Source organism: Micromys minutus (genome assembly GCF_963924665.1).
Source record: "Micromys minutus genome assembly, chromosome: 4".
Classification (NCBI taxonomy): Eukaryota; Metazoa; Chordata; class Mammalia; order Rodentia; family Muridae; genus Micromys; species Micromys minutus.
Window position 1 is genome coordinate 67,315,733 of NC_137973.1, and position 12,570 is coordinate 67,328,302.

Here is a 12,570-nt window from a genome sequence, read left to right on the forward strand (position 1 = left end):
TTTAGACAATATGTTATGTGTCTTCTTTCTTTGATTATATCATGATTAAAATCACATGTGCAATTTTTTTTACACTTTTAACACAGATTTTTAAAAACACAGACAAACAGGTCATTAAAACATATGAGACAGAAAAGTAGCCTTCAAATGGACAGTCAAAGAGGCATTGTATCTTTTTAAAAGGATAACAGTACCTCAGTGGAGAGAGGACAATTCATCAATATTGATATCAGACAATTGGACACCCACCAGCGTTTCATAAGGCAGGAGTCACAAGCGCGCATGTTGTTCAGGAGGCTGAGGTGGGAGGTGGTGCATTCTCCAGCCCAGAACCTGTATGGCCCACGTAGCAAGAGCCCATCCTAAGAGACAAAATATGTCTTTTAGGATGAACATAAATGTAAAACAGAATGAAGAAGACATGCAAGAGAAAATGTATGTCCCCTTTGGTAGGCAATGGCCTTTTACATACAGCCATAGGGTTGAACATAGACACACAGCCTCTTACTGCTCAGTTCTGCCCTCCAGAGATCCTGGCTTGGACTGGGCATAGGCACATATGTAATGTACATACATACAAAAGGGTTTTTTTTCCTAAGGACTGGCTAAAAGGGTTAAAAAATAAAAACATAGTAAGAATGGGTTAGATTCACTCTCAGAAGATGTCCAAGTGACAGATAAGATGGTTACATGTCACTAGGGGGTTACAAATTAAATAATAATAACACTCTCACATACTTACCATGTGTTGATGTTAAAATGCGCAGAATCTGGCAAGGATGTGGTGAACAGGCGCCCTCATGCTGATAGCGGTGCCTAAGGATGTGGCCATTTTGGGAGCAAGATGACGGTTTAGTAAAGATTGGCTCAACAGTATTTACTCAAAGGAGTTAAAAAATGGACATACACAAAAAACTATCCATGAGTGTCTCTGATATTCATAATTGTCAAATCATAGAAATATCAAAATATCTTCTCATCAGTGAATGAGTAAACCTCTATACAGTACTACTAAGAAATTGGTTTTTTTTTTAAAGAAGATTTTAAAAAGTTAAAATAGAAAGCAAGACAGACAGACAACAACAAAAACAAAAAAACAAAAAAACAAAAATGAAAAAAGAGGGGTAGGGCTGGGAGAATGCTGGACACCATGTATGAATCCAAGTGCTTAATCCCAGCATCACATAAACCAGATGTGGTGGCCCACACAAGTATGTCCATCCAATACCTTGTGACTTGGGCCCTTAGAGGGTGAGATGTTGTTGAAGATGCCAGTGCAAAGGAGGACAGGGGAACTGGAGTTAAAAAGAGAACTTGCTTCCTGACAAAACCTCTCTTCTAAAACCCTTAAAAGTTGATGAAAAGCCATTTTTTATTAAAGCAAGGAGCACAGACAAAAGTGATCACACCCCTGGCCACAGCATTCGGGGTTTTGTACAATAGGGAAGAGCAAAACCAACCAGCAGGAGCCTCACACAGACATGGAGAAGCCAAGAACCTGGGAAAGACGACTGTGACTATCAACTACACTTCAGGTCCTCTGAGCGTCTGCTGTGATTGTTGGGATTCTGTAAACCCCACCCCTCAGTTACCTAGCAACAGCCAGGTATACCCCACCCCTCAATTACCCAGCAGTGGCCAGGTATGCTCCGCCCCAGTGACCTGACACTATAAAAGGAGCTGCTTGACCCCTCCTCTCTCTCTTGGCCTCTCCTGCCCTTGTGCTCTTGCAGCCTTGCTCTCCCATTTCCCTTCCCCCCTCTCTCCCACGTGCTCATGGCCGGCCTCTACTCCTCTACTCCTCTACTCCTCTACTTCTCTCTCTCTGCCTCTACCACCCTCTTAACTCTCCCATGACCTGAATAAACTCTATTCCGTACTATACTGTTGTGTGGCTGGTCCCTCAGGGAAGGGATTCCCAACATGGACCCCTCAGAGGCATCTCCCTTGCCCTCAGGCCTCGCCGCACCTCCATGGGCCATATGCCCCCCACTCTCTTCATCCTTCCCCTAACATTGGTGCCGTGACTCGGATCGTTAACCTTTCACAACATTGGTGCCCTGTGACTTTTCCTTTCATTGGTGTCCCGTCATCTTTTCCTTACAGTGATAAGCTGGCATTCTTCCAGCAGGAGTGTGGCAAACACTGGGCTGCGCTTGTACACCACACTCCCTCCTCCCCACATCCCTGGCAGAGCCTCTGTTTCCTTCTCCTTTCCCACAGAAGAACACTGCAGGTCGGCCAGTTTACAGGTCCTGCTAACTACTGAGGTGAGCCATGTGATATGCCATAGTTGTTTTAGAAAACTATTCTGTGAGTTGGTTTTTTAAAATGAGGGTTTCATGAAACCCAAGTTGGCCTTGAAATTTTAGGTAGCAAGGGATAATCTTGTATTTGTGATCCTCCTTCATCCACCCTACTTAGTTGGGATCACAGGCATGTACCACCTTTGTGGCTTTATGAAATGCTGGAGACTGAAGCCAGAGTCTATGGCATGTTAGATAAGCAACCAAGCACTGAACATATCCAGCCCTGTCCTATTGCTCCTTCTTCTTACTTCTTGTTCTTCTTGTTCTCCTCCTTCTCCTTCCCCCTCCTCTTCTTCTTGCCCTTCCTCCTCTTCTTCCTCTACCTTCTCTTCTTCCTCTTCTCCCCTTCTTTCTCCTCCTTCATTCTTCTCCTGCTACTCTTGCTCTTCCTGTTCCTCTTCTTTTCCTCCTTTTCTTCCTCCTGCTCTCCCTCCTCCTCCTGGTCTCCCTCCTCCTGCTCTCCTTCTTCTTGCTGCTGCTCTTCCTCCTCTTCTTCCTTATTTATCCCCAACAATATTACTGTTAAAAATCATTTAGTTCCAGATGACATCAACAGAAAACAAATATAACATTGGCAAGCAGTGATCAGAAGTTTCTGCACGTACAGAAGGCAGAGAAATGAGTCACCCAGGAGCCTGCCTTGAAGGACCAATTCCTTGTCTTTCTGTGTGCATCAGACTCTCAAACCCACATTTCAGTGGCCACTCAGGAGGAGCAGAAGTTAGAACCTTCTGAGAGGCATCATTTTTCTCTTCAAGAAAGAAGCCCTTGGAAAGTATGACCTGTGTTTCCATGACTTCATGGCAGGCCAGCCCAAGTGACAAAGTAGGCTAGCAACCTGACAGCTTTGTTTTGTTGCACACTTGGTAAAGTGTGCCAAACATGTATTGAGCCCCTCATTTTATGCAGAACACTCACACATTACCTACATGATCACTGTGTACATGGGCCAGATTAACCCACAAGTCTCTGACACAGCCAAGACCTTTCCTCATGACTCCATGCCTGTGATCATCAACTAACATGATTTCCTGCTGTTTCGCTCTGTTCATTTCAAGACTTCCATTCTAGCTGGGTCTGCTCCACCACTCCAGACCCAGAGTAGTCAGGATGCCAGCAATTTGAAGCTGAAGGCGAATCTGTGTTAGACTTGACTATACATGACATTAACATCAGGTACAAGACTTTAGTCACAGGGAATTTTTCTTTTCCTCCCCCCAAAGCAATCTGAGTTAAGGGCTAGGACAACAAGAATGTATTTCCTCAGGTTCCTCACATATTGTCCTGCTCTCTTCCACCTGCATTTGCTGGACATTCACTCTCAACCAGCTAAGTAACATGTACAAACAAAAGATGGGGACTTAGATAAGCTAAAGAAAATTATTTAGATGAGCTATGATGAGTGTATATGCAGAATTCTCCTAAGCTAGTTCTATGTTTCCCCACCCCCATTTTGTTTATTTGAGAGAAGAATTTTATAGACAGTATGTTTAAATAGTTTCTTTCGTTACCACATGGTCAAGAATACTCTTCGTGGTGAGAGACAGGATCTATCTTTCTTCTTTCTTCTACGAGTGAACATCCAGGTTTCCCAGAACAGTTTGTTGAAGAAGCTGTGTGTTTTATGGTGTATATTTTTAGCTTCTTTGCCAGAAACTAGGTGACAGTTTCTGCATTACTTTATTTCTGATGTATTCTATTCTGTATTTCTGTTTGTGCCAGTACCATGCTGGTTTGTTGTTGTTGCTTTTGTTGTTGTTTTTCCTGTGGCTGTCTAGTAAACTTGAAATCAGGTATAATAATATCTACATCATTGTTCCTTTTGGTCAGGTTGCTTTGGTTCACAAATTTTACACTCCCCCCCCCCCCCCACTTTTGTGAAGAATGGCTTTGGGCTACTCATGCACTGGGTCTGTATATTGCTTTTGGTAGTATAGGCATTTCTTAAAGTGACCCCGCCCCTTAGCAGTTACAGATGCTGCATGGTCCTCTCATGGGTGCTGTACTACAGATTCGTTTCTGGATGAAAGGCTTGAAAGTTCAGCAGACATGAGCGTGTCTTCTCTGAGCTAAGCAGGCACAGAAGATACCAATGTGAATTGCATACCGTTTCCACCTACAGGAGTTCAGAATGCCACTTTGGGATCAGAGTGTGCCTGAACAAGAAGGGCTTGGGAGTTTGTAAATACCTTCCCAATTTCTATTATCCTATTGACCTATGACCCTCAGTAACTTGGAAAAACACTATTTTAGGATACTTTACTCATGTTGCTATCCCTCATACTCATATCACAAGCAGATTATTAATACCTCTACTGAACTTTCTGTAGAACAAAGTAGATTAGTATTTAGATTTAAAAGACTCCTATGACTATAACAAAAATAACTAAGGCATGTCACTGCCTCTGCTGAGAAATAATGCACATTAATTAGTTTTTTTTTTTAATATCTGAGCCTATCTTCTTGAAAAATAATTTTTTTAGTATAGCATTCTCTTTGATGAAAATCCTGAATTTGTGCTATATGGCTTTTTCCTTTCATACTCTGAAAGATGCAGAAATATTTTTTCTAACATCTGTTATTACACAAAAGATCTTTCAGGTCCAGTTCAGGTGTGATGATCTTTATGGAGCATTCATTTGGCAATGAGTGAAGAAAAGCTTTTTTGTCTTTAAACAGAGGGCTTTACTGACTTAGCTTACAGAAAAATATTTACATCCAGAAATGCCAATGATGTGGTTATGTAATTGCAGTTGAATCATTTTCACCCTCCTATTGAGATCGTGCTGTGCTCTGTGGCTACTTAATTCTTCCTTAGACTTTTTTTTCCCTTGGGAGTCACAAGAAATAAAAATTTTTTTGGTCCAGGCTTAAGAACCCTTTCATAGTAATTTCTACTCACCAGGCGGGGTTACATTCCTATGTAACATCTCTGTGACAAAGGGAAGAAGCTGCCTCACTGCCTGAGCTGTCCTCATCTCTGCAGCACTGTCAGAGAGCATGGCAGCTGGGGAAAGGACAGCCTTACATGGACCACATGGGTAAAGAAGAGAAAACGTGTGAGTTCCAGAAAGAATGATGAGGGGGTTATACGGCAGGCCAAGGCTACCGTGTGAACATATACTCAGCCCAGGACTTTATCCTCTCAGATTAGTATTTTGTATTTCTCTGTGTCACCTTGTCACTCATGTGGCTCCCGGTTGGCCTTTATCATTGCACTCTCTTTTCAAATTTTAATTTAAAAGTCTCTTCTGAGAGTTTGCAAACCAGGAGACTAAGGGCATTCCAATTACTTTCCAGAGGAGAAAGACAATGGGCCCTGAGTGGATTCTCTAAGAGAAGGAACTGTGGAATCTGATGGCTTGTCTTATAGCCTCTTCAAAGATGATTTTGAACTTTATAATTTTTGTTTGCAAATCTACCTTTGTACTAGAAATGTACTAATATAATTCTACAAGTCAGTGAGGATGAACAGCAGACATAAGAAACAGGATTGCTTCAAGTAAACACTTTAGATTGTTCTCTAAATTTCAGTGTTTGTTTTTCTACAGGATTGACATTTCATTTCATATCATTTTCTGTTTACAGAAGTTTTTTTTTTAATTCAAATACATACCTTGACATCCACGATCATGAAAGAACAAGTTTTTTTTTTTTTAATTTAAAAAAAGCTATATAAATTCCTACATACAGTGTACATTGTATAGTATGTTAAGTCTTGATGATCGTATTTGGGACAATCACAATTACAGAAGTTCTGAAATGTTTTGTTTTAACTATCAGTTCGTGTTTCTAAATAACACTATACCTGTTCTTTAGGGAGGTGTGTGTTGGGTATTGTCAGAGGTGATTTGTTGGCACTGCCTAAAGAATTCCTATGTAATTCGACTAACTAAAAAGACAACTATATGAAAACAATGATGGTTATATCCACCTGATCAAGTCTTGGGTTTGAAGCCAATGAACCTAGTGTGGTTAAACTACCTATAATCCCAGCACGGGAGACTGAAACAGGCTGCTAGTAAGACCTGTTTTAAAAACAAAACAAGATGAAAAGACATTGGCTTTGAAGAAGGGTTAAATATTAAAATAAGATCCATGTGATTAAACATTTGAGAGACCCTGCCACATTTACTAGAAAAACAGGAAAAAAAAAAATTCCCGGCCAGGAAGTTCATCAAAAGCACCGCCCCTGGCCCCGCCCTTCTGCTTCCGGCAAATCCCAGCCCAGTTTCCGTCCAGGAGGTAGGGTCCTTGGCGCTTCTGTCCCTCAGCACGAGACGACGGTTGCTGGTCTTTGGGCGGGTGAGAATTGCTAAAGGAAGTGTAGGTGTGCCCAGTTTTCCCCATTCTTCTGCTCCAGGCCCTTGGGTACCTTCCTGCTGTCACCTCTCTGCCCTTAGTCAAGGAAGGCTTCCTCCCTTCCCTTTAAGGAAGCGCTCTCACTGGAAGCCCTCTTCCATCTCTTCCTGATTTCTTTCTTTCCTCCTTCAACGTAAGTCTCTCTTGTTTTTTTCTCTCAACAGTCCTTGCAAATAAGAAAGACAAGAGAGAGAGAGAGAGAGAGATTTACATCAAGACTGACAGCAAAATTAACTCACTGGGCAGCTGCTATTTATACCGATAGTGAATGCGGCAGATGAACCTTCACGTGCACCTGTAGTTGCAGATGTGTTCCGGGATTGGTTTCTGATTTCCAGAAGGCTCTCGTTCTCCCCCACACACCCCTGATCGGGATTCCTCTTGGCTTTATCGCAGCGGACAAGCACTTAACACCAATGCTGCTTAAGGATTAAGGACTGTAATTGCGCACACAGTGTGTCAGACACTGCTCGGGAGTCCTGACAGTGTTCTCTGGTGGTGCTATTCTTGGAATACTACCCTATTAAGATGCCATAAAAGCTTGTCACCTTTAGGTTTTAAAGTTCCCTGCTGAAATGTAAGCTATCTTAAGACTGCAAACAAACTCCTGAAAGATGAGGTAGGTTAAGGAATTTTAATATCAAAAAGAATGCTAAATGTCATTTTGCTGTTGTATGTTTAATAGTTAGAAACAGAGCCCAGTCACGTGTATTCTTTTTCATACAGTGCCTCATACCCTGTGGAAGGTCAGATTGATTGATGGAGATACGCACTTAGCACCTAGGAAGGCCACCTCTCATACTGTTTTTCCGCAGGGATAAATTGAATTTAGTGAATCATGTGATTGTGTAACAGTACCGAAAAAGGCCCCAAAACACAAAACAAAATCTTACTGTTGCATATGGGAAATTTATTTTCCATTTTCATTATTGGTAATAATGAAATGCCTATAAAAGGAGCTACATACAGAAGCTAGGAAGATGCCTTGGTCTATAAATAGCCTGTTATACAAACAAAAGAACCAGAATTTGGATGCTGGTCACCTACCTATGCCAGGCATCATGGGGTATGTCCATAATCTTAGCACTGCCAGGATAAAGACAGGTAGATGGTCACCAGTTTAAGCAATGGGTGAACCCCAGGTTCAGGGAGAGACCCTGCCTCAAAAAAGGTAGCAGCTGGAGAGATGGCTGAGTGAGTATAACATTTTCCATGTAAGCATGACTACCTGGATTTCAGTGTTCATCATCCCTAGTAATCAGTGCAAAAGTTATAAGCCACCATATCATCTACCTACCTACAACTACATTTAATTCATATAAGTGTATACATGTGTGTGTGTGTGTGTGTGTTTAGTGAAAATTTCCCATCCGGGATAGCGGTGCTTCCCCCTGAGCTGTATTCTAACAAAACCCACAACAGCAGGCATAAGCCCTCTGTTTTAAGTTGTTGATTGGTGTTGTCCAAGAGACTTCCAAAACAACACAGGCTATTGCTCTTGCCTGTGATTGCATCCCAGAGGTAGAAGTTGAGTCCTTGTGGCTGAAGACTTCATGTACTTCAGGCACAGTACCTCGAGGACCTGACCTGGCTCTGACCTGAAAGCTTCCTAGCTGAGGAATAAGTAACTAAGAAATACCTCCAAAAAAAGTTCATCACAAAGCAAAGCTACTACTAGATTTCATCCTACCCTAGTTAGAATGGCAAAGATGTAAACTATCAAACAGAAACAAACACTGGAGAAGATGTGGGGAAATGGGAACTTTCTTTTCTTTCTCCTTTTGACAATTCTGTTCAGATCCCAAACCCATTTTTGAATGGGTCATATGTTTTGGTTTTTTACTGTTTTTATATTCTGGATATTAATCCTCTGTCAGATGTGTAGCTGGCAGATTGATTCCAGTTCAGTGGGCTTCCTCTTCACGAAGTTGTTTCTATAGCTATGCAGAAGCTTTTTGGTTTTATGAGGTCCCACTTATCAATTATTGGCTTTAGTTCCTGGGCAAATGGGGTCCTACTCAGAAAGCTCTTCCTACACCTGTATCCTGCAGGGTTTGCTTCTGTTCTCTTCTGATGGTTTCAGTGTTTCCAGCTTCACATTTAGGTTCCTAGTCTAGTTTCTTTTGTTTTTGTTGTTGTTGTTTGTTTTTGTGCAGGATTATAAACACCAGTCTAATTTCATTCTTCTGCTTGTGGACATCTAGTTTTCTCTGCACCATTTGTTGTAGATACTGTCTTTTCTCCAGTTTGTGTGTTTAGTATCTTTGGTAAACATGAGATGGCTGTAATTATGCATATTTGTTTTGGTCACTTATATCAGAATCTCATAACGTCCTACAACTCCAGCGCTAGGAGAAATCTAATATTTCTGGCCTCTGCAGAAACATGCACAATCCCACATGAAGATATACATACATACAGCATAACTTAACATAATAAAAATAAACCTAAAAAAATTAAAACTGCTCTGTTGTAGAAATGTTTAATTCCAATCTAGGGTTTCTACCCTGCCTTTGACCATTTAGTCCCCGGATAAAAAGACACACACAACCTCTGTATTTACAATAAGCCTTAATCAGCAGACGATGGACAGATATCTACGCTCTATGCTGTTAGAATTTATTTTCATATCAATAACCCTGAGTTATTACTTACTATGTGTCATCTGGGCTGCTCTAAACTCCAATTGGCCTCAGGACTATGTTTTCTTGACTCCAAACTCCGTGTCTTCTCTTTCCCCTCTCCTCCTCCAACCCCACCCCTACCAGGAACACCAAGCCCTACCCATCTGAGTTGCTCAGCTACAGGATGTAGGCATCTTTACTTACCAATCAAATAACTTGGGGCAAGGTCACATATCATCACTTGGATCTACTGCAGACTCTTTTGTCTCTGGGACAACCAGGTCTATAGGCATTAAAATACACAGCAAAAGACCAAACCTTAACAGTTCTTTTTAGTCCGATAAAAGGCTCCTTTTCTCTCATATATAAACTGAATAAATACAGTCATAACAATTATGAAAATTACAAGGTATGAGATACATTTATAACATATAATCCATTATATTTGGCAATTTAGATAAAGTATTTTATCATCTATCTTGGTGAGTTAGAATTTTGTAAATTATTTTTTTATCTTAACTTGTATTACCATCCTAAGAACATCTTAAATCCTAAACAACATAAGTTTAATTGCAAGACTATAACTATCTAGTGTTTAATCCCATCAGAGATCTGAGAAGGAATAAATATTATATGCAGGAAGCACGGGGGTACAGCTTCCAAAAAGCAGAGAAATGACAGAGACAGCTTAACCCTGGGGCAGTCCTCAATATTCCTTATAATATTGGAGCTTCTATCTTCAGCCTTCTGGCCCAGAACATCTGACAGCCCTTAGGAGAAGCAGGAATTATGAATTATTAGCTTACTCTTTGGCATAGCTTAGCAGTCAACTATCCTGCATCCATTTGTCCCTTTTGGGCAGCATTTTGTCTGCAGGTGAAGTTAAAGCGTTTCTCACCTGTTAGCTTGCTACAGGCAAAGGAACTCCACGTGTAGGTATTTATACTCATCTTCTTTGAAGTAGAATGGGGTCTGCTGTCAGGAGCAGTTGTGTCAGGAATCACATGATCTTTTATTGATGAAATAACCTTAAATGCCATATTCTCTTGTTCTCTGATACTTTTGAAGACCATCTATTTATGCATAGCATATCTGAACAAGCAAAGAATGCCTGTCTCCAGCTCCCTGTTATTTGTACATCCCAGGATGTATATTTCTCTGATAATCCAGGCTAGTATCTAACGTGCCTATGAGTTTGACTGACTGACTGTTAACTTGCATTATTTCATTAATTCTAAATAGTTTGTAATAGCAGCTATTAAAAGGACTGAGGAAAAAAATGGGGGGTGGAGATGGCTCAGTGGGTAAGAGCACTGACTGCTCTTCAGGAGGTCCTGAGTTCAATTCCTAGCAACCACATGGTGGATCACAACCATTTGTAATGAGATGTGATGCTCTCTTCTGGTGTGTCTGAAGAGAGCGATAGTGTACTCATATAATTAAAATAAATAAATAATTCTTAAAAAAATGTTTTAAAAAAAAAAAAGGACTGGGATTAAATAAGCCTTAACAGGTAGTAGAGCTGGGCAGATATGTATCCTCTATGCTGTTAGAGTTAGGATCTTCGTGTGGTTTAGGAATACGTGTAATTGTGGCTTCGAAGAATGAGTTGGGTAGTATTCCTGCTGTTTCTATAGTGTGGAATAGTTGGGAGAATATTGGTGTTAGGTCTTCTATGAAGATCTGATAGAATTCTGCACTAAACCCATCAGGTCCTGGGCTTTTTTTGGTTGGGAGCTTTTTGATGACTGCTTCTATTTCCTTAGGGGTTATGGGGCTGTTTAGATGGTTTATCTGATCCTGATTTAACTTTGGTACCTGGTATCTGTCTATAAAATTGTCCATTTTCTCTAGATTTTCTAGTTTTGTTGAGTATAAGCTTTTGTAATAAGATCTGGTGATTTCTTGAATTTCCTCAGTTTCTGTTGTTATGTCTCCCCTTTCATTTCTGATTTTGTCAATATGGATACTCTCTGAGCCGTCTGGTTAGTCTGGCTAACAGTTTATCAATCTTACTGATTTTCTCAAAGAACCAGCTCTTGGTTTTGTTGGTTCTTTGTATAGTTCTTTTTGTCTCTGTTTGGTTGATTTCAGCCCTAAGTTTGATTATTTCCTGCCATTTACTCCTCTTGGGTGTATCTGCTTCTTTTTGTTCTAGAGCTTTCAGTTGTGCTGTCAAGTTGTTAGTGTATGCTCTCTCCAGTTTCTTCTTAGAGGCCCTCGGTGCTATGAGTTTTCCTCTTAGCACTGCTTTCATTGTATCTCATAAGTTTGTGTATGTTATCCCTTCATTTTTGTTAAATTCTAAGAAGTCTTTGATTTTTTTTTATTTCTTCCTTGACCAAGCTATCATTGAGTAGAGCATTGTTTAGCTTCCATGTGTATGTGGGCTTTTTGTTGTCATTGTTGTTATTGAAGACCAGCCTTAGTCCATGGTGATCTGATAGAATGCATGGGATTATTTCAATCTTCTTATATCTGTTGATCTTATACCTGTTTTGTAACCAACTATATGGTCAATTTTGGAGAAGGTGCCATGAGGTGCTGAGAAGAAGGTATATTCTTTTGTTTTAGGATTAAATACTCTACAAATGCCCATTAAATCCATTTGGTTCATAACTTCTGCTAGTTTCACTGTGTCTCTTCAGTTTCTACATCTATGATTTGTCCATTGATGAGAGTGGGGTGTTGAGGTCTTCCACTATTATTGTGATATATGCTTTGAGCTTTTGTAGAGTTTCTTTTATGAATGTGGGTGCTCTTGTATTTGGAGCATAGATGTTCAGAATTGAGAGCTCCTCTTGATAGCTCTTTCCTTTGACGAGTAAAAAGTGTCCTTTCTTGTCTTTTTTGATGACTTCTGGTTGAAAATCAGTTTTATTTGATATCAGGATGGCTAATCCAGCTTGTTTTTTGGGACCATTTACTTGGAAACTTTTTTCCCAACCTTTTATTCTGAGGTAGTGCCTGTCTTTGTTGCTGAGATGAGTTTCCTGTATGCACCAAAATGCTGGATCCTGTTTGCATATCCAGTCTGATAGTCTATGTCTTTTTATTGGAGAATTAATTCCATTGATGTTAAGGGATATTAAGGAATAGTGATTGCTGTTTCCTGCTATTTTTGTTGTTACAGGTAGAGTATGTTTGTGTGCTTTTCTTCTTTGGTGTTTGTTGCAAGAGGATTAGTTTCTTGATTTTCCAAGGGTGAAGTTGCCCTCTTTGTGGTAGAGTTTTCCATCTATTATCCTATGTAGGGCTGGATTTGTAGACAGATA

The 12,570-nt window shown here is 40.4% G+C and overlaps 1 protein-coding gene across 1 annotated transcript in view; it reads left to right on the forward strand.

The window, feature by feature from the left end:
* Nucleotides 1–7,732: 7,732 nt before the first annotated feature.
* The window catches only part of SLC9B1 (solute carrier family 9 member B1), a gene marked incomplete at both ends in the record, with an annotated part of 42,526 nt that continues 37,688 nt past the window's right edge, over nucleotides 7,733–12,570 (forward strand). Inside the window, one exon of the mRNA XM_080916040.1 lies at nucleotides 7,733–7,737. Coding sequence (XP_080772166.1) covers nucleotides 7,733–7,737 — 5 coding nt within the window. The remainder of the gene's footprint in view (nucleotides 7,738–12,570) is intronic.